This window comes from Panulirus ornatus, chromosome 17 (assembly GCF_036320965.1).
Source record: "Panulirus ornatus isolate Po-2019 chromosome 17, ASM3632096v1, whole genome shotgun sequence".
Classification (NCBI taxonomy): domain Eukaryota; kingdom Metazoa; phylum Arthropoda; class Malacostraca; order Decapoda; family Palinuridae; genus Panulirus; species Panulirus ornatus.
In genome coordinates, this window is record NC_092240.1 from 15195462 (window position 1) to 15219129 (window position 23668).

The following is a 23668-nucleotide window of genomic DNA, read 5'->3' on the forward strand; positions in this document are numbered from 1 at the left end:
AAATGGGTACCTAGCTCAAAATGAGGAGGTATGTGTATGTACACATCACACAAGCGAGTAAAGACATGGCATGGGGCAACACGAGTGTAAGACTCTCTCTCCTGTAATACACATACTGTAATCACAAATAGTAATACTGTAACTGAATTATAAGACCAAGAATGAGGTCAGCATACAAAAGTTTAAAAAGTTGTATTACAGTAAAGTAAAAGTTTAAAGAGAGATGAGAGGGATGGGAGTCCCGGGTGTGAAGAACTCTCCCTCCTTCTCCTATACGACAAATGGGTAAATTCCACACAGTCGCACACAAGTACATACACGCATAGAAATAAGTACAAAGTTTTTAATAGAAGATAAAAGACTTGGTAAACACTGGTGCGTCCTTCCCCTTGGGTGAACAGTTTACCGTGAAATGTTGATGACCACTTTATGATAATATCTTGTGATGTATTCAAGTCAGCTAAAACAGTTAAACAGCTTAAATGACAGATTTGGCCAAAAGCAGGTTAAGCTTAGCTGAATCCTTTCAGGTCTCTGAGTTTACGAAAGGCTGCTAAAGCTGACAGCTTGATAAAGCTATAAGAGCAGTAGAGTAAGCTGGTGTGTGTGTGTGTGTGTGTGTGTGTGTGTGTGTGTGTGTGGTGCTCTTTGTGGAGGTCGACACTCGGTAAGCTTTAGACAAGCTTGAGAAAGATGAGTCTTCCCCAGCGACCCCCTCCTCCTGACGAGACCACTCTAGACCACGCCCACATCCTTAGTGTCACAACCCGTCGGTCACGCCCACATCCTTAGTTGTCACAACACTTCGGACACGCCCACATCTTCAGTTGTCACAACCCGTAGGTCACGCCCACATCTTCATTTGCCACAACTCTTAGGTCACGCCCACATCCTTAGTTGTCACAACCCTTCGGACACGCCCACATCCTCAGTTGTCACAGTTCCTCGGCCACGCCCACATTCTCAGTCGCCACAACCCACGGACACGCCCACATCCTCATTCGCCACAACGCCACGGACACGCCCACATCCTTAGGTGTCACAACCCTTCGGACACGCCCACATCTTCAGCTGCCACACCCCCTTGGCCACACCCATACCCTTAGATGCCATAACGTCTTGGCCACGCCCACATCCTCACCTGTCCACCCTCTTACCGAAGTCCTCACGGAGGCGGCGTGAGAGGTTGGCTGTAAATGGTATCTTTCCCGTTTTCCGTTAGAGTGAATGACGACCCGAAATCAACGCCTAGTTACTTCAAATTCACAGCCTAACTCCTCGCCCAGAGGCGCAATAACGCCTAAGCTGAAAGAAATGATAAAAAAAGATGAAGCCTCAGAATGAAGCTGCAGTATCGTCAACCACAACAACAAAGGGTAAATATGTGAACAAGAATCAAGCTTGAAGCAAACATGAGACATTTCGCATGACTTGTCCTCGCCTCTCCGCTCTAAGCCCCGCCCTTCACCGGCAGGAAGCTATATAAGCCCCCGCGCCGCTGACCGCTCCATCACAGTCGGCCAAGTCAGTGTCTTTGTCAGATGTGTTGCTCCGACCCTAGTGACTGGCACGCCGAAGGCCGCAGGACTGGTGAATTGTTGGATAACCTGTAAACAGTGACGACATTTCTCGATCGTTGTGACCTCCAGCAGCACTTGAAGCCCGACCTGACCTATAATTGTAAGTGTAACCTTAGATTGTCAACCAAGAGTTAAGAACAGTGAAGTTTTTTTTCTTCTTTTTTCTTTGATGTGAGAAATTCTATCAAATTTAGAATGTTGGATATACTCACCTAAGGACATTGTTCATGGCCAGTTTCTGGTGTGTGGAGTGAATGTTCACTAGTTAGTTCCTCATGAACTCGTTTGTTTATTTCTTCGTTATACATGTATTCTTCCTGGTTGTAGAGGTTCGTGTAATTTGCCACAGTGTAGAAGACATGAATGTTTTAATTTCCTTATTCGTTATACGCTTCTTCCTTGCCAGATTTGAAAAGTTGATGTCTGTTAGTTCGTAGTTAGATATTCACAGATTTGAAATTAATGTAACTTGGAAGATTTTTCCACCGTTTATCATTTAGTATCTATTTATTTGATGTATGTTATAGTACAGCATTTGATTCTTTAGTACTTTGTTCTTTAATTCATCGTTTTCTGCACGTCTTAATTTTTGCCCCCCATTTGGATCTTATTTGATCTTCACCTTCCGTTCCTGCTCTGTGGCAGTTGGTATTTCCTCCTTAGACTATTTTTTTTTACCTATAACTCTCTGATTCGTGATCAATACGTTAATCATCACCATCTCTCTCTCTCTCTCTCTCTCTCTCTCTCTCTCTCTCTCTCTCTCTCTCTCTCTCTCTCTCTCTCTCTCTCTCGGCCCAGCAAGGGATGGGACCTGGTTCCTAAGGCTTGCCCCGAGTGCGTTACCTCTTCCCACTTCCGCTAGTTCCTGATAGCTGTTGCTGGCCCTGGTCTCTCTCTCTCTCTCTCTCTCTCTCTCTCTCTCTCTCTCTCTCTCTCTCTCTCTCTCTCTATCTCTATCTATCTATCTATCTATCTATCTATCTATATATCTATATATATATATATATATATATATATATATATATATATATATATATATATATATATATATTTATATTATACTTTGTCGCTCTTTCCCACGTTAGCGAGGTAGCGCAAGGAAACAAACGAAAGAATGGCCCAACCCACCCACATACACTTGTATATACATACACGTCCACACACGCACATATACATACCTATACATTTCAACGTATACATACATATACATACACAGACATATACATATATATGCACATGTGCATAATTCATACTTGCTGCCTTTATTCATTCCCGTCACCACCCTGCCACACATGAAATGACAACTCCCTCCCCCGCATGCGCGTGAGGTAGCGCTAGGAAAAGACAGTAAAGGCCACATTCGTTCACCCTCAGTCTCTAGCTGTCATGTATAATGCACCGAAACAACAGCTCCCTTTCCACATTCAGGTCTAACAAAACTTTCCATGGTGTACCCCAGACGCTTCACATGCCCTGGTTCAATCCATTGGCAGCACGTCGACCCCGGTATACCACATCGTTCCAATTCACTCTATTCCTTGCACGCCTTTCACCTTCCTGCATGTTCAGGCCCCGATCGCTCAAAATCTTTTTCACTCCATCCTTCCACCTCCAATTTGGTCTCCCACTTCTCCTCGTTCCCTCCACTTCTGACACATATATCCTCTTTGTCAATCTTTCCTCACTCACTCTCCATGTGACCAAGCCATTTCAGTACACCCTCTTCTGCTCTCTCAACCACACTCTTTTTATTACTTACTCGATCAAACCACCTCACACCACATATTGTCCTCAAACATCTCATTTTCAACACATCCACCCTCGTCCGCACAACCCTATCTATAGCCCACGCCTCGCAACCATATAACATTGTTGGAACCACTATTCCTTCAAACATACCCATTATGCTTTCCGAGATAATGTTCTCGCCTTCCACACATTTTTCAACGCTCCCAGAACTTTCGCCCCTTCCCCCACCCTGTGACTCACTTCTACTTCCATGGTTCCATCCGCTGCCAAATCCACTCCCAGATATCTAAAACATTTCACTTCCTCCAATATGGAGAATGTGTGTGTGTGTGTGTGTGTGTGTGTGTGTGTGTATAGGCAAATAGAGTAAAGACATGTTACATACATACAAGGATAAGAGAGGAAGCAACATGAGCATAAAACTCCTCTCTCTCTCTCTCTCTCTCTCTCTCTCTCTCTCCCCGTCACACACAAACGATTATTACAAATAGCCTCACATACGCGCATTTTCATGATGAAATCCTTCTGCCTTTCATGCTTACAAATGTTACCTGTGTCTAGCAGCAATCCCTCGTGATTCACTTTCTCCATTCCCAGAAGATAGCTAACCTAGCAATTTTGATTGTGTGTGTGTGTGTGTGTGTGTGTGTGTTGCTTGCATATTAAGGCACAATCACTTACTCGACTGTTATAAGTATGATGGTGTTACATGCTTGGTGCCTCGCATATTAATGGCTTCACTTTTTTTCTCTTCAGCTTGAGGAGACTCTATGGGCAACGCAGTGCAGAAGATCCGCGCCAGATTGGTCATGGAGCGAGCTCGCGCCCACGGCATGCCATCCCAGGCCGTCTTCTACCATGAACGTAGTCGTAGCCCCGATGGTCGTAAGTCGTCCACAGGGTCGTCAAGCGAAGAGTCCTGGACCAGTGCTCAGGACGACTCCCTCGACGCAGCCCTCCAGTCCTTCGACGACCTCCACGACCCTGACGGTGCCCTGAGCGACCTCCTCGCTCGTACTGGTGAGGACGACTTCATGAAGGCCGTGCTGTCCTTCTGCTCCTACATGGACGGCAGGATGGACACCCTTGACAACTCCCGCATCTACGACGAGTTCCGCTCCTACACCGCCTGTGGCGCCCTCAATGTTCCTGTAGCCTGAACACTCCTACAAGTACTCCTGAAGGCATTGTTTTACGTATATCCGCAACATCTTCAGATTTTCTCTTCTCCTGCTCGTCAACAACGACATGAAATAGATTCATAAGCTTAGGGGGCTGACCCCGATGGTCCAAGGACCCGCAGAGCAGCGGGGAGTCACCGGAAATATCAGGCGGATGTGGGAACGCCGCAACGGTTGGTCAACCACGAGTACTCGACGTCGCGAGTCGGGCCAACACACACAGACCGCCTCACATGTGTCGTCCGTTGGTGTATGGGACGGCGGCGGCGGTGTTAGGCGTACGCAGCTGGCGGCCGCGAAGTAACCTGTAGGAGGGAGTACCTGTCCCTCCGTGTGGAGACCTTAGAGCACCTCGTCCTCCACGTGGAGACCTGAGAGCACCTCGTCCTCCGCGTGGAGACCTAGGAGCACCTCGTCCTCCACGTGGAGACCTGGGAGCACCTCTTCCTCCACGTGGAGACCTGAGAGCACCTCTTCCTCCACGTGGAGACCTGAGAGCACCTCGTCCTCCACGTGGAGACCTGAGAGCACCTCGTCCTCCACGTGGAGACCTGAGAGCACCTCTTCGTCCACTTGGAGACCTGACAGCACCTCTTCTTCCAAGTAGAGACCTTGGAGCGTCTTCCCTTCAGTATGGAGACGATTCCCTCCCACTTGGACAGCTGCGAAGCATCTCCCATCTGCGTGGAGACCTGGGGAACACCACCTCTTGCATGAAATGCCAAAGGTGATCGTGAGAGATGACTTGTATAACAGTCCCACACAGTCTGACGGTACTACCACAGCCATTGGACGAGCCACTCAGGATCGTCTCGTAGTGGCCGAGATCCCCTTTGGTGTGAGAACATGTCACTCATGAAGAGGCTGAAGGTAAATGCATTAATACAGGAGGCTCACGGAACAGCAATATCCGTCCCACCAGTGGCCAAGGAAGTCAACACAGGCTTGACTGTTGGATAAGGCAAGAGACTAAGTAAAGACCACTACAGATGTTAACAGCCAATGAACATCTTTGATATGGAATTTTGATCAGGCTGAGGTATGCTAAATTACATTTGATTTCAGATATGAGTTATCAGGCGTGTGCCTATCATATATGTGAGAAGTCTTAGCTTCCCCATTAGCATTAGTCCTATGTCCTCCTTGTCCAGACAAGGTCCCAGACGCGCCCCACATAGCCGCGGCAGCAACTATAATAGTCTTTCCTTTTGGTTCCAAGTCCAAAGTCATAAGTGTAATATTTTTGTACATATTACAAAAAAAAAATAATGTGAATATTTCTCTTATATGTATTGGATCTCTAATGTAATCAGAGAACCTTCCAAGGCTAGTGATGCGAGAGTGTACATTATACGCTGTACTACCCGAGAGTACATGGGATGTTCACTCTCAAATTGTGCCAAAATGTTCATCTGCACTTCTCATTCAGACGGTCCTGTAGGTGGATGCCACAGAGATGAAATGGTCGTTCCATCCTGGGGTAGACTGTCTTGGGATTCTATCCTCTCGCCATGTTTACCCCCCACCGTCTATCAAACACGACCTCTGCATACAATGCTAAATATTCCTACGAATGATTGTGGTCTGTATCTTCTTTTTATCGTGGGTTGCCACAATTTCCTTCATGGCGTGTGTGTGTTTGTGTCTGTATGTAATGGTCGGAGTGCGTGTTGTAAACACGGGAGATAGTGCGTCATGGCACCAACTGATTCAGTGTTTAGAGTGTGTTTCGGTGAGTTAAAAAAAAGCTACGAAGGTTCAAGTTTATATGTTAGTTGGTGTGGAAAGAATTCTTATGGATGTTCAAGGTCTGCTGAGGTTTATCGCTTAGTTTCGATAAACACTCCAGCATAATAGTATGTTTTTCTCCTGCAACATGAAAAGAAACCCAATTAATTATTATTTTTTCAAAAATAATAGGGTCAAAACTTGGGATCTAAATATTTATTTATTTAATATTTACTTGAAATTGTAAACAAACTCTTATTTATCAACGAGTGTAATATCTATGATCAAATTGATTCACGAACCGTTCAGGAAACAGTTCAATTTTGATGGCATATCTTGTCCAAATATGCTTGTTGTGCTTCCAAAGATAATCTATGTGGACCAATATGTTGTATTTATAAACATTATTTTCATATACAAGAGTCTTTAATTCTCCACTGCCACAGAATATATACTTTATATACTTTATATATATATATATATATATATATATATATATATATATATATATATATATATATATGGTCATGAAGACGAAAAGGAATAGAGCAACACATGCCTTGCTCCCTTACACTCAATGAATGTACAGAGGCTACAAGAAACTCGAAATTTGTTTGCTCAAAATGGATATGTTCCTTCATTTTGAAGAGTCAAAACTCTTTTATTAATCGACAAGATATTTCTAAAGGGGAAAGAAGAATAGACAAGGTAGCGTCACGGTATAGGATGAACACTCCCGGCTTGACTAGGAGTCTCTCTCTCTCTCTCTCTCTCTCTCTCTCTCTCTCTCTCTCTCTCTCTCTCTCTCTCTCTCTCTCTCAGAGAGGGAAACCGTGTGGCAAAACAAACCTCATCATGTCCTTTTGATGATAATATCGCCCGCCAGAATATTCATCGGGACGAATCTGGGGTTCCACTCGCCAGTATCCAGCACATTATTACCAGATCGTGAAACGTTTTGTTACACCCCCCCGTATGGGAGCGACAGCACGACCATTGAGCACGAATGGTACGACCCGTGACCACGACCTCACACTAAGGAACGATAGCCTTTCAAACTTTTACCAGCCAGAAGGGGTCTGGTCAAAGGCCAAGGGTCAGATCGTCGAGGTTAAGAATTTCACAGTCGTAATCAAAGAGTCGTAACTACATGCCTAGAGGATCGTATCTTTTCCCGGAGGAAGGAGGGACACTGGGTGGTGTTTGAATATGATCGCTCATACACCAGTTAGCCTGGGGTTATGGTGATTCCTCACGTTGACCGCCTCATCTGCAAAACACCAACAATAGGATTGATATTGAAACTGACATGCTCGTTAGATCAGTATTTACCATCATTATGAAGTTCAGTTGTTATCGGAGCTTCATCTGTGTCAACATCAGCGCTTTGAGAAGCCGACTCCGTTTTCGTCCAGGGATACGAAGATTTGCATAATCTGGGCGTTCTTTTAGTCTTTCGTAACTCATTTATAACATTTCTGAATCCAAAGGCTTTCAGTCTCAGAATTAAAGTACGAATAAACCAGACTCATCTCATTTTTTTTTTTCTTTTTGGCTTCGTCTTGCTTACCAAATAAATAGATAAAGAGATTAATGATTATCTCATTATTGATCACCTCGACGCCTGTCTGCCAATACCTACAGAGTAACACAACCGTGACGCTTCATGTCCAGCTCGCATTCTCCAATGGCATCTAAAACCGTTTGATTAAAATGAATCACACTGCATTCTTGGCGTGACAGACGAACTCCCACCGACCCACAATCAGATTAGATACGTCAAAACGTCAAAATGGAAGACACAAATAGAGCGAGTGTTATTTGTGGCTCCTTGTCACCGTGGCGGCTGAGCCAGCAGCTCTCGGGCCGTCCGGGGGTGACGGGGAGTGAGGGTCTGTCTCTCGTCTCCAAGCACTTGTGCTCCTGTCACGACCACCAACTCTTTTTATCTTCAGCGGTGGCCAAGCACTGGTACTATGTCAGGGGTCTCAAGGGGGCCCTGCACATAGACATAGGCAAGCACTGAGCGCTCATAACGCACAAGTATGAGACCTCCAGCCACATATGTGACATTCAAGCGAGGGCAAGGAACCGCTTGTTGACAGTCCTTGAAAACGCTGTTTTGTCGTTATTTTAAGACAACAAGCGCGAGATGGCTCCTGGTCAAGTTCTGTCAAGGGACAGTCGACAGGGCAGTGTGTCAGATGTGAGGATAATGCCTTTAAGGGATGGTATAAGCCCGTGGAGTCCCTCAGGATCAGGCTGAGAACTTGCCATCCTGGGGGATCTCATGCACGACACAGGTGATAGTAGTCGCCGACTTGACGCCAGCGAATACCACCCACTTCACTCGCCTCCTCCGATTTTTAATTCAAATTTTATCAATCACACGACAGGTATTTCTATGCTAAGCATTTATGTACGTTGCTATAAATGTGTAGATTAAGATTAAAAAGTCTCAGGCAACTGAATTAATGCTCTGGCGAAATAAGTAGCTCGGTCGACGTTTCTCTCAGTGGCGAGATATGACAACAATCTGTAGCAAGTGTGCCATATATGTCTACGTGGCGCCATTCCTCATGTTTTATGTATACAAGTGACCTGTCACTGGCTCCCTCAGGAGGATGTGAGGACCTGGGAGGATGCTGGCAGACGGGTGTGTCCTGCAGAGCCATCATCCTGCAAGGCTCTATTGCATTTGATGCCAAGAAGGATTGATAGCCTGCCTTGATGTTGCAAGTCCGACGCGCTAAGTATATCAGTAGTTCCGTAGTTCCCGCTCATATGAGGCTACTGCAGCTGTGTGACATAAGCTGTTAATGGAAGTATATTGCCTCTCTTTCTTCATTTACATCTGATTTATCGGTTTACAGCTCGAATTTTGTAAATTGTTGTACGCAGAAGGTATTGACGACTTAATGAGATCTGGGAAATGGCCAGTGGTAGGGAGGGAGGGAGGAATGGCGGTTACGGAGGTGAACGGGTCGAGAGAGTGGTTGAGGAGTGAGGGAGGTGATTGATGGCGTAGAGGGAGGGAAGGTAGTTGAGGAGTGAGGGTGGTGATTGATGATGTGGAGGAAGGGAAGGTAGTTAAGGAATGAGGGAGGTTAAGGATATTTTCTACAAAAAAAAAAAAAGTTGGATGAAAGACTTTTAAAGAAGTGGATTCAGGGTAGATATTCTTTGTGAAAGGATGGATTTGGAAAATAAAGAGTGATAGAAACGAATGGATCCCCAGGAGAAAAGGAAAACAGTATAGTATACGTGAAATATAGGCATCAGCAAGTATGAGTGCTGCAAATACATACTTTCAATAGAAGTAGATCTTAAATTATACGTAGTATGGTGACACAGGAACTCCACAAGTGTATGACTGTATGTGTTTTGAGAAGATGAATGTATTAGGGAAGTCTGTATAATGCGTTGTTTAGAAGAGTCATGGGTAAGGATTTGTGACATCATTTAACAGAATATCAATACGTAGGTCAGTGTATTATTCTCGGCTTTAGATATTGTTCCATGCATTTTACACGGCAACTTAACCCAACATGAACTAAACCAACTTAAGTTAACATCCTAATCTAAATCAAGCTAACAATCTAAAATTAGATAAGCCAAACCAAACTAGCACCCTAACTTAACAAAAGCAACAGACTAACCTAATCTAAACTAAACTAACAGCCTAACTTAACCTCGTCAAAACTAACACCCCTAACCAAAATCAAATTAAACTAATACTCACAGCAAACTTAATATAAGCGAAACTAACAACCTAACCTAAACTAAACTGAAATGACAACCTAACCATAATTAACCCAAACTAGTTTAAACTAACACTCTTACCTCACCTAGCCTGAATTAGCAACCTATTATAAGCTACACTGATCTAAAGACCCAACCTAACGTAAATTGAAATAACAACCTAATGTTTTCCTAACCTAAACTAACCCATCCTAAACATGTAGTGAAGAAAATACCAGTCGTTTATTCTAACTAGTTAGGTTCTCAGAATGAAAATGCACAGAAGATGGAAGTGGGGAAACGGAAGGAATGAAAGTGAAACACGTAACTTCCCTACTGAGTAGAGATTGAGAGATATTGACGATACAGTACAAAGTGAGACCAGTTCTCACCTGGGTGAGTCTCTGGTCCTCATATGGGAAAGCCTCCCGTAACCTTCGCCTGAGAGAGCCTCTGGTCCTCACTTGGGAGAGAGTCTCCAAGTCCTTACGTGGAAGAGACACTGGTCCTCTACTGGGAAAGCCTACGACAACCTCTCCTGAGAGATCTGATATCGTCCTCTGAGAGAGAGATTCTGTGATATCTTCACCTCAGCCCAAGTTACACATAACAAGTTACCAGATAAGAAACGAGTGAAGCTAAAATGATAAACTCATCCAACCTCTACATTATGCATTATGAAGTAAAATTAATCTTCGTGGTTCCAGTTTAGCTGTAAGACACTTCTCTTGTATATTTCCGTTTTCTCTGTTCGCGTAATGCCATCACAAAGGCAGCTTGAAATAGATCCAGACAGACAGTCTTTTTTTTTCTCTTTCAGTGATGACTCATTACTCAATTCCTGACGGTGGTGGGTAATGAGGTCATTCCTCAGACTGGGAAAAGATAATCACTGACCGTCCGTCGCCAACGTAGCCACACACGGTAGGCGCCAGAGGCGGTGTTGTCGTGTCGGTCGACTCTACTTGACGGGCGCGCAGTAGGCGGGACGGACGGCCCAGTCTGTCTGTCTGGGGCTGCTTGGTAAGGTGAGGGCTGCCTGCCTGCCTGCCTGCATAGTCCGGCAGAGAGACGTGGGACGGAGTATGCATTGCGGTGGCGGTGGAGACGCCACCTATACCACAACACGGACTATATTATAACTGTGACTATTCATTACCTGATGTCCAGTCAAGCTCATAACGTGTAAGTCATACCAGTGACTGTATCTATTCCTGTATTTCTGCCACCCTGGTTATCTAAATCTACCTCACCTCTGTGATCATCTTAACGGCTCTTGTATGATTAACTAACTAGTAGCTATCATGAACTTCCAGTTCTGTCGTATCTCTAATACCTCAACTGTGTGTTTTCAGACAGAAGGCTGCCTCTGCATCCAATAAACCGTATATTTATATATTTATTTATTCATTCAAGAGTAGAAATCGGTGACAAGAGAGCGCCCATGGGTTACTCGAGGTTGGGCCTGGGTCACGCAGGAGGGAAGTTAGGTCACACAGGGTGGGTGGAGGGAACAGGTGGAGGCTAAGGTGACTCTGCCTAGAGAAGAAGAGAAAGTTGTAGTGGGAGAATATATCTGGAGGTCGTATGAAAATGGGGAAGGTGGAGGAAGGCGGGGGTGTAGACGAATGAGGAGAATGATGATAGTGGACGTGAATAGGGAGAAAGGAAAAGAGATCTTGGAGATGGAGAGATAAAGGGGAGGGATGGTGATGGTAAGGGCGAAGTAAAGGGGGGGGGGCATAAAGGGTCTTGTGGATGGAAATGGAGAATTGGTATAAGTGTGACCAGAGGAAGAGGACGAGGAGTGTGTAAGCGGGTGTGTGCTTGCTCGGATATGGCAGCGAATAGAACAGATGAACGAATAGGAAAAATATGGATAAATGGTAGAGGGAATGAAGAGGATGTGATACAGAGAGTATCAATAAAGGCTTGAGACAAGGAGAGAGAGAGAGAGAGAGAGAGAGAGAGAGAGAGAGAGAGAGAGAGAGAGAGAGAGAGAGAGAGAACAGCATGGAGGACCAGAAGGCGACAGGATCGCGAGTGGAAATAGCCAATGAGACGGCCAGATGATCAGTAAAGGGTCTGGGCGCCACGCCTGACCACTGGTAAGGTACACCTCGCCAGCTGCTCTCATGTGTGTCTGTCTGTTTCTGGGCTCTTTGTCGTGGCTCTGTGTACATGCATTTGTGTACTTTATGTGCTTATATATATATATATATATATATATATATATATATATATATATATATATATATATATATATATATATATATATATACATATATATATATATATATATATATATATATATATATATTCCTATGAGTCCACGGGGAAAATGAAACACGATAAGTTCCCAAGTGCACTTTCATGTGATAATCACATCATCATAGGAGATACAAGAAAGAAATATAACAGTCAAGTGATATACACCGAAGAGACCTAGGACGCTATTTGGTAAACAAGTGATTGTCCAAGACAGACAACGAACGTATCATAAAACATATTATATAGTAAAGTTAGGTAATTAAATGTGATAATTAATGAGATAATTATCCGAGATAAACGTTTTACAGGTCCAGGCGCCACGGCGGTGGCCCCTCGAGTCTTCTCACAACACATGTAAACAGTCACAGTCTACAAACATATGCTGAACTTGAATGACCCCAACGACTGGTGGTTTGTCTAGCCGCTGCGAGTTCTCTTAACCTCATTTGATTAACTGATTAACATATATATATATATATATATATATATATATATATATATATATATATATATATATATATATATATATATATATATATATATATATCTCATGGGAGCTGCCTTCTCTGGCTATATTCTCAGAACTGTCGTATCTTAAAAGCAAGTAAATTTGCTTGCTGATAACCAAATTGCATCTACGTTCCTTGAACTCTGCATTAAAACTAGGAATTTGCTTTTGCAAGCGAGAGAGAGAGAGAGAGTTTTGCAAGTCCACAAGTTAAAGAGGGTTCATAAGTCCACAAGGTTAAGTATTACTTTACGCAACTTTTTGTCAAACTCAACTACGCATGTAAGATCGCCACGAACTCCCTCACTTCGGCCAAACAACCGAAGTACTGAGCGAGGCTTACTGCAGGGTTTTCTCAGTGTTTGATAGACTTTCCTCTGGCTACACCCCAAACAAACCCAGCCAAGCTTCGTAAAAGCTTAGTCAAGGTCAAACCCTCAACGCTAAAAACCAGTTCATTTACTCCAAACTACGTACGTATGTCCTTCACGTATCGTAAGGATCCTGGGGTTTAACCACCATTAGCTGTCGATGAACTGCTATTCAGTGCAACGTTTCGCCGACACATGCAATCAGGCAAGGGGCAGCAGTCTCACTGGAACTGTGGTAGTGATCACTTGGGAGGCGACACAGGACACAGACCAGCTAAGCTGTAAGTATTCATATTTCAAGTATGTGTTGTGAGGACTGTGAAGCAGTTGGGGGAACCCATGGGAAGTGTCTGTTGGGGGCCTGGTTGTGGATAGGGAGCTGTGGTTTTGGTAAATCACACATGATAGTTAGAGAATGGATGAGAACGGATGAGGCCTTTGCTTCGTCTGTTCCTGGTGCTACCTCGCTAACGCGAGAAACTACGAACGAGTATGACAAAATAGGACGAGGAATGTGACCTAACAACTGTGGAAATGTCTTAACGTCCAGAGGGAACTTATTGACGTGTAAGTACAAATTAGGAATAAGGGAATGTGGTGAATACGTATAGGTATATTTTGTGGAGGGTGTACTGACGGAGTAGATGAATGTTCACCTATGGCTTATTGGAGGAGGAGCGAGTCGGGGGAGAGAGAGTGTGAGGAGAGGAGGCTATGAATGTAATGTTACGGTAAAATGAATATAATGAGACTAAGATACAAGAACAGAGAGATAACTACAATACAGTAAGGGAGGTGGCGGTCATTATCACAGAAATACCAACCAAAATGTTCAGCAGTTTAGCCGAGTGGTATTTATCTTCTTTTCCATAATACTGCTACTATCGTGCGTGCGTGTGACGCACGCGAGCAAATCGTGACCATAAATGCGATACGAAGACCATAATCTCTGGACGAGGGAGGGGCAGGAGTGTGGGGGTTTAGGCACAACCAAGGCTTCCTCCCGCTGTTGTTCAGTCTGATACGAGACTCTTTAATGTCCGCCTTTTTTGTTTTGTTTTTAGGTGTTTTCTTTCTTGAGATATGCTTTTGATTTAAGAGTTTAAAACAATAGTTTTTCTTGCCAATCCTTCGTAGAGGTTAAATCCTTGACTTTCAATGGTGGGTATTTTTGTTGTCCAGTTATGAGTTGTATAGCTTTTCATATATATATATATATATATATATATATATATACATATATATATATATATATATATATATATATATATATATATATATATATATATATATTTATAATCATACAGCGTAAAATGATGTTTGGCCACCATGCTAAGTTTACATCTTGCTCTCGGATATCCATCCGCTCGAATCCCTCTCACGTCGAAGTTTCGAACAGGGTGGATGAATGGGTGCTGAGTTCCACTCCTGTAGGGCAACGGAATATCTTAGAAAAAATAAGTAACTGTCGTATGGTTTTCAATGCCTTTGGCATAGAATATTGGAACGACCAATTTTGTTCTCTTGTCTCTTTCAGTTGTTTGGAAATGTGTAGATAAGCGAGTAGATATATAGGTAGATGAAATTAGGAGGATGGCCTTGATTATAAAGATTTCTATACTAGGCTAGAATAGATGGTTGATTATGTTAGAAGCTAAGTTTTATAATAAGCTTGAGGCTTTAAGCTTTAGTATCTGGTTGATTTGATTAGAAGTTGGGCTTGATATTAAGCTTGATTAAGCTTAAGTACTTGGTTGATTAGTTTAGAAGCCAAGTTTGATGTTGAACTTAATAAGTTTGATATATCTAGTTAATTAAGTTAGACACTCGTTTTTGTTTTCTGTTTTGCTGCCAGAGTAACCGATTGACAAGCTTAAAAGTTAAATGTCTTGTTAGCTTAACCTGACTACAGCAGGTCTTTTAGCAGGCTAGAGAAGCTACGTTAGATGTTAGCTTGGTTTAAGGAAGTTAGCGTTCCCTGTGAACTGGTAGCTTAGAAGCTAAACCAATAGTTTATGAAGGTTGTTTTGAATTAAAGTGCGTCCACCACAGACGCTGCCGTTACAGACACTGAAGCCAACACCAGACTGATGATACAGGCCCCCCACCCACCAATGGTCCGTCAGTAGACGCTTGGTGCAGACCAAAGCCATTGCTACTGGCACGTTAACAGATTATTGATACAAGACCAACCCGCCACTGCAGGTCTGTGTTGTGTGATCTGACCTCAGGGAAGGGGTATCGCGTCTCCTCCACAAGTGCTTTTCTGCTGTAGCTATCGTCACTGTATCGTGGCTAGGCTGCAGCTATCGTAACTGTATCGTGGCCAGGCTGTAGCTATCGTAACTGTATCGTAGCCAGGCTGTAGCTATCGTAACTGTATCGTGGCCAGGCTGCAGCTATCGTAACTATATCGTGGCCAGGCTGTAGTTATCGTAACTGTATCGTGCCCAGGCTGTAGCTGTCGTAACTGTATCGTGCCCAGGCTGTAGCTGTCGTAACTGTATCGTGGCCAGGCTGTAGCTGTCGTAACTGTACCGTGGACAGGCTGTAGCTATCGTAACTGTATCGTGGCCAGGCTGTAGCTATCGTAACTGTATCGTGGCCAGGCTGTAGCTATCGTAACTGTACCGTGGCCAGGCTGTAGCTATCGTAACTGTATCGTGGCCAGGCTGTAGCTATCGTAACTGTATCGTGGCCAGGCTGTAGCTATCGTAACTGTATCGTGGCCAGGCTGTAGCTATCGTAACTATATCGTGGCCAGGCTGTAGTTATCGTAACTGTATCGTGCCCAGGCTGTAGCTGTCGTAACTGTATCGTGGCCAGGCTGTAGCTATCGTAACTGTACCGTGGCCAGGCTGTAGCTATCGTAACTGTACCGTGGACAGGCTGTAGCTATCGTAACTGTACCGTGGACAGGCTGTAGCTATCGTAACTGTATCGTGGCCAGGCTGTAGCTATCGTAACTGTATCGTGGCCAGGCTGTAGCTATCGTAACTGTATCGTGGCCAGGCTGTAGCTATCGTAACTGTATCGTGGCCAGGCTGTAGCTATCGTAACTGTATCGTGGCCAGGCTGTAGCTGTCGTCACTGTATCGTGGCCAGGCTGTAGCTATCGTAACTGTATCGTAGCCAGGCTGTAGCTATCGTAACTGTATCGTGGCCAGGCTGTAGCTATCGTAACTGTATCGTGGCCAGGCTGTAGCTATCGTAACTGTATCGTGGCCAGGCTGTAGCTATCGTAACTGTATCGTGGCCAGGCTGTAGCTATCGTAACTGTATCGTGGCCAGGCTGTAGCTGTCGTCACTGTATCGTGGCCAGGCTGTAGCTATCGTAACTGTATCGTAGCCAGGCTGTAGCTATCGTAACTGTATCGTGGCCAGGCTGTAGCTATCGTAACTGTATCGTGGCCAGGCTGTAGCTATCGTAACTGTATCGTGGCCAGGCTGTAGCTATCGTAACAGTGTCGTGGACAGGTTGTAGCTATCGTAACTGTACCGTGGCCAGGCTGTAGCTATCGTAACTGTATCGTGGCCAGGCTGTAGCTATCGTAACATTATTGTGGCCAGGCTGTAGCTGTCGCGTGGTGTGTGGTGTTGCAAGCGGAAGGAAAATGAGCTTACCAACTGTGTATTGGTCTACTTAGATTATCTTGATTTCGTCTTCTACCGTATCTTAAATGCATCTTGTATCTCTTCTTAATTTCGTACCTTATCTTTATCGTATCCTGTAACTTAATTCTGTCTTGTATCCTATATCATTTCTGTCTTGTACGTTATCTCAATTCTGTTTTGTACTCTATATTAATGTATCTTGTACTCTATTTTGATTGGATCGTATACCTTGGTTCTATCTTGTACCCTATATCAGTTCTCATCTTAATTTTGTATCGCACCCAGTAACAATTGCATCCTGTGCCCTGTCTTAATACTGTCTTGTACACTACATCAATTCTATCTTGTACCCTATCCTAATTCTGTCTATCCTAATTCTGTCTTGTATCCTATCCTAATTCTGTCTTGTACCCTATCCTAATTCTATCTTGTACTCTGCCATAAATATATCTCTTATCCTATCTTAACTCTGTCTCGTACCCAAACCTAATTCTGTCTTGTACCCTGTCCTAATTCTGTTTCGTACCATATCTTAATCATATCTTGTACTGTATTTTAATGCTATCTCGTACCCTGCCTTAATTCTGTCTCGTATCCTATTTTATGTTTCGTACCCTATCTTGATTCTATCCTATACCTATCTTGATTTTATCTTTTACCTATCATTCTTCTCTCCTTTTATCTTTCCTATAATCATTTTGTCTATACCATTAACCTTAAAGTCTCGTGTTGAGCGTGTGTTTCTTTTACTCCTGTAACTACTGTATTTTTCACTGGTAGGTGTCTGCTGTATCATTACTACGCTGTATCGCTTTTTGCCGCGAATATTTGGAGTTGTAGTGGATGAAAAATCTGTTCTTTTCAGGAGATACAAAAGGCTGTTTTTTGTTGCTGTTGTTAAGGCAGGTTCTCTAACTCCTTAGTTATAGATGTGAGTGAGTTAGGATAGCTTGTTCTTGGGCCCAACACCTTCTTGTATCTATAGTGGGAGGAACCCTTTGTTCGACTGAAGTCTTGGAGTACATGAACTTCGCCTCGTTGGTACGATGGCTTACAATCACAAATATGATTCATGTGCTTCATGAACTCGATGAATTAACGTCGAGAGTGAGATAGATTAACCTCGTTTAGTATGATTTAATCTCATGACTATGAATGATTCACTTCAATTGGATGACTAAGCCTTCTATGTAATTAATTACCCTCTTGTACACCACTTAAAGTATCTGGTCCGTTAACTTAGCTTGTCTCGTACGATAACATAATGAAGCATGCGCGATCACTAAAACCAGCGAATACACACATATATCTAATCATTTGAGCAAAGAAAAAAAAAATAAGTAACCAAACATCTTTTTGTACTCGTATCTCCACTGGTATGGTGACTGACCTTCAGCAAGACAATCCAAACTATGAGTACTGTTACATAAAGCTTCAAGTACGATAAGTGTATCTCAACTCTTACGGTACAATAATTTAGCGCTTCAAGTACGATACCTCGGGTTTCTCTATGAGAATTGCCCGGGCTGTGCGAGCTGTAGAATGACTCGAACAGTGCCCGTAACTGTTTCGTTTCAGATGGTTCGGTCCTTTGATTTTTCCTCTTGTATCTGTTCTTTTCCAGTCATCTTAAGAATGTGAAATGAGCCTCGGTTTATTCTTGAGCATAAAACAGAGAACTTGAACGTTTGCTTTCATTTAATTCGCGGGTCAGAGGTACATGTTAAGGGAGGTAAGGGAATCGTAGCGAAACTGCTGTTGGACCTTCGTTGAATATTGTCTCAAAAAGTATTTACTTTATTCTTTTTTTTGTCGTAAACTTTGTAGTGATCGACATGGCACAGGCGAAAGATGCCTTAGTATGGCCATCACGGGTAAAAAAAAAAAAAAAAGGAGGGGGATGAGAAAAAAAGACGGAAAAAATTTTAAGAATTCTACGTGTTGGCGTTTGTTGAAAGGTATCTTCATTATTTTTTTCTTTTTTTTTTTCATCTTTCATTCTGAGCAGAGCAATAGAGCCGGGATCCATTGGGATCCATCGTGCGAAGGCGACTGATCGACCTCCCTCATCTTAAAGTGCTAATCCATCGATCCTCCGTATAATGTTTAATAATCACTCGATAATCGCTTCTTTCCGCTATATGAAATGCGATTAATTGACTTAAAAAGTGATCATTTGACCATTATCATTCACTAAAATATGATCATTAGGTTACTGTTACCAGTCAGAAGCAGTCAATCGACCACAGTTATCGACTGGGATGTAATCGACCGATCATCGCCATCAGCCAGAATAGGGAATCATCGACCCACCCTCACCGGACGGAAATGGTTCACCAGCCGCTGGGTCGCCTCCCTCCCTCCTTCCCTCCTTGGCTGATACACCGACAGAGTCGAGGATGTCTCCGGCCCGGCTAGCTTACTAGATAGGCCGGTGTGGCCAAGGATGTGGCCAGCAGCGTTGAGGAAGGAGGGAAAGAGAAGATGTGTGTTGGTATGGTCTGTCTCTCACAATGAACGACAATCGGTATGGCCAGCGGCTGGAAGCCGTTGCTGCCCAGGTGTGAACGTGTCATGTGAGGTGGCGGGCGGGTGGCATAAAACAAGATCATATAAGGTGATGGCGTTGTTACCACTGCCTGAAAAATGACTCATCCACCATCGGCATGTTGCCTAGGTGGTGGCCTGGTGTGGTAGAGGCGTGGCGTACTGAAGGTTTGTACCCAGGGAGGGCGTGGCTTGCCTGATCTGGCGAGCGAAGAATCGCTCTTGGTCTTGAAGCGCGCCAGATGTACTGTTAATGAGTCTATTAGACCAGTTTGGTTGTACTCTGAGCTGGCTGCCTCTGATGTTCTGTAGAAGCGTGACTTTCCTAGGTCTCGGGTAAAGGAGATCTGCTATGGTATAGTTAAGGCATATTTTGCCTATATACACAACGCTATCATTATTATAATAGTAACTATTATTATCATTATTATTTATCATTATAATCATTATTATTATTATTATTATTATTATTATTATTATTATTATTATTATCATTATTATTACTGTTATTATTATTACTATTATTATTATTATCATTATTATTATTTTTACTACTATCATCATGGAACAATTTCATGGAGCTGCTTTAGCATTGGGGCTGCGCTCCAAGCAGGAACAAGGTAAGGTGGGCTCCACTCTGTCTGCTGCTGATGATACACGACTCTTTTTAATGGGACCTTTCGCTTCCGGTGTGTGCGTATGTGTACACAAAAAATTCTTCGACGCATATTCTGTTAAAGACTGGTGCACATCGAGTGTTCACTAACCTCTCATTGTTCGTCTGTGTTCCTTACTGTGGTTGTCACAGGCACAGAAATACTGTAAATTGAAATTCCAATATTCTTGTCCACGTTTATTCTTGATTAATCAGGGACGTTTCGAAATGTCTATCTCATCCTCCTCGACCAATAGGTTATAACACAATACAAAACACGAGCACAGTACAAGCAGTGAATATAATCAACAACTGAACGAACATTATAAAGCTACCATATAAAGACACGCTAGTCAGAGATGTGTTCGGGTTGAAATGTGGGCCTCGAATGAATAAGGAGATCGCCCCCCTAAGCCTATTACCTGTCGCGATTATAACAGACAAGTCTTTTGCTACCTGTGAACCCAGTCTTTCGGTATTATAAGACAGCTCGCAGCTGTAGACTTTTACCTTCTCTTGCAACTTTATTTCCCAGCTTAATATCGTCTGCGAATTTTGATATCTTACAACGTAGCCCACCATCAGTGTCATTAATATATACTCTTGTATGAGAAAGAGAACCGGTCCCAAGATTGATCCCTGAGGCACACCACTTGCTGCGTCAAACCAATGTGAGACTTGAGACCACTACCCCTTGTGTACAGCCCGTCTTCTAAATTTTCTGACCCCCAAAGCATAACACAATTTTACCACATGACTTAACTCTGGAAGAAATCAAAGACTTTAAACTTTATCAAACGTTTAGAAAAAATGTAAGTAAATGTAATTAACTGTTTTCATCGTATATGCTCATTTATGAAGATGGAGATAAAGTATATTTGTCAGATATAAACGATTGAGTCTGAAAGCGTGTTTTGAATCGTTAATCAAGTGGTGATTCTGTAAATGATTTACAGATGTGTCTCGTGTGATGTCTTCTATACCTTTGACAGATCCAGACCTCAGGCTAATTGGCAATTTTCTTGTCGATCGAAATGGCCATGACTGGGGCGTGTTTTTTGGTTGTGCATTGTCTGTTACTTTGTAATGTATATATATATATATATATATATATATATATATATATATATATATATATATATATATATATATATTTGTTATACTTTGTCGCTGTCTACCGCGTTAGCGATGTTGCGCAAGGAAACAGACGAAAGAATGGCCCAACCCACCCACATACACATGTATATACATACACGCCCACACACGCAAATATACATACCTATACATTTCATCGTATAAATACATATACATACACAAACCTATATATATATATACACATGTTCATATTCATACTTCGTGCCTTCATCCATTCTTGTCGCCAGCCAGCCACACATGAAATGGCACCCCCCCCTCCCCCTCGCACGAGCGCAAGGTAGCGCTAGGAAAAGACAACAAAGGCCACATTCCTTCACACTCAGTCTCTAGCTGTCATGTGTAATGCACCGAAACCATAGCTCCCTTTCCACATCCAGGCCTCACAAAACTTTCCATGGGTTACCCCAGACGCTTCACATGCCCTGGTTCAATCCATTGATAGCACGTCGACCTCGGTATACCACATCGTTCCAATTCACTCTATTCATTGCAAACCTTTCACCCTCCTGCATGTTCAGGCCCCGATCACTCAAAATCTTTTTCACTCCATCCTTCCACCTCCAATTTGGTCTCCCACTTCCCCTCGATCCCTCCACTTCTGACACGTATATCCTCTTGGTCAATCTTTCCTCACTCATTCTCTCCATGTGACCAAACCATTTCAATACACCCTCTTCTGCTCTCTCAACCACTCCCTTCATACAAATTCGCTATTTTCCGCGTTATTGAGGTAGCGTTAAGAGCACAGGACTGAGCCTAAGAGGAAATATCCTTACTTGGCCCCCTTCTCTGTTCCTTCTTTAGGAAAATTAAAAGCGGAAGGGGAGGAATTCCAGCCCCCCGCTCCCTCCCCTTTTAGTCGACTTATACGACACGCAGGGAATACGTGGGAAGTATTCTTTCTCCCCTATCCCCAGGGATAATATATATATATATATATATATATATATATATATATATATATATATATATATATATATATATATATATATATATAATGTGTGTGTGCGTGTGTAAATACATTACTATATAAGGTACTGAATTATGAAGTACAAGATTAGACTTAGGAATAGATGAGAGGATTATAACTTGGTACGAGAGAGAGAGAGAGAGAGAGAGAGAGAGAGAGAGAGAGAGAGAGAGAGAGAGAGAGAGAGAGAGAGAGAGAGAGACGTAGAATGTGATTACTGTGTTGCTAACTCCCCCACGCCCAATACCAAGTTCATCACCACAAATTTCATTAGAATATATATATATATATATATATATATATATATATATATATATATATATATATATATATATATATATATATATATCCCCCTTGCGTTGGTGCCTTGTCATGCCGCCTCCCTGTTATGGTCAATGATCCACGTTGCCCCCTGCGCGGCTCCATCTTTGGTCTCCCTGTTATCTAATCTCCTTTGACCTTACATTATTTAGAGAGGCCCAGCTTACGAATCTGCTGACCTTTGCTGTCTCTCTGAATTAAGCATCGACATTACTTATGCCTAAGTGTATAGAGTCTTGTGTTCGTTATCTTTGTCCCTAAGCTTTGACGCTGCTCATTTGCATATGACTCTTTTTTTAATGGTTGGAGTTATTACGGGGTTTGGTTCAAGCATGTTTGCGGCACGTCAGACACTAACTCGTGGACGTGGCTCGTTAGCTTACATTGGGGAGTGTGTGAGGATTGTATTGTGAGGCGGATTCTATAATGATCGTATATCCTTTTTGGCTTCCTTCCTGCCAGTATGGTCCTTCATGTAGGTGTAAGTCCATATACTACGGTATTAGTACGCCTCTACACACTCCTGGCAGATCAGTACGCAGTCCGTCCATAGGCACACGCCAGTCTTGCCGCGTCCTTATACAGTCACACACTAGTCTTGTCTCAGCCTTAAAAAGTCTCTCTACTGTCGTATACCAGTCTTGCCACATCCTGACACATTCACGTAACAAGTCTTGTCACACACACACACACACCCTCACACAGCTTATACCGTCACCTACCCGTCTTGTCACATCCTGACACATTCACGTAACAGCCTTGTCACACACACACACACCCTCACACAGCTTGTACCGTCACCTACCAGCCTTGTCACATCCTTGAACAGTCTCTCTCCAGTCACACACCAGTCTTGTCTCATCCTTCGTCAGTTCCGACACCGTCACCTACCAGTCTTGTCACGTCCTCGCACACACACACACACACACCCTACCACCGTGACGCCCGCCCAACCGTCCTTTGGAGTGGCTCGTGGTGCCCTCCCTTGAGACTCGTCGTGACCGACATAAGAACAGACGGACGGAGTGTGGGTCGGAGAGGTCGACCTCCACCACTGCTGATGGATCGATAATGGAAGGGGTTCTCGAGAGAGAGAGAGAGAGAGAGAGAGAGAGAGAGAGAGAGAGAGAGAGAGAGAGAGAGAGAGAGAGAGAGAGAGAGAGAGAGAGAGAGAGAGAGAGAGAGATTCCAGTTTAATCAATCTCGTATCAGGCAAAACGTGACAGTCATACGAAATAAAGTTTTCTGTTTACTATTGCTAGAGTTGTAGTAC

At 43.4% G+C, this 23668-nt stretch overlaps 1 protein-coding gene across 1 annotated transcript; it reads left to right on the top strand.

The window, feature by feature from the left end:
* The first annotated feature begins 1509 nt into the window (after positions 1-1509).
* LOC139754570 (uncharacterized) lies at positions 1510-6661 on the top strand. The gene is made up of 2 exons (XM_071671944.1): positions 1510-1680; positions 4089-6661. The coding sequence occupies exon 2, from the start codon at positions 4103-4105 to the stop codon at positions 4490-4492; it is 390 nt and encodes a 129-aa protein (XP_071528045.1). The 5' UTR covers positions 1510-1680; positions 4089-4102; the 3' UTR covers positions 4493-6661.
* The last annotated feature ends 17007 nt before the right edge of the window (positions 6662-23668 follow it).

Bases quoted from the DNA above. Each gene is read 5' to 3' on its own strand.
- LOC139754570 (XM_071671944.1), top strand. From the start codon at position 4,103: ATGGGCAACGCAGTGCAGAAGATCCGCGCCAGATTGGTCATGGAGCGA.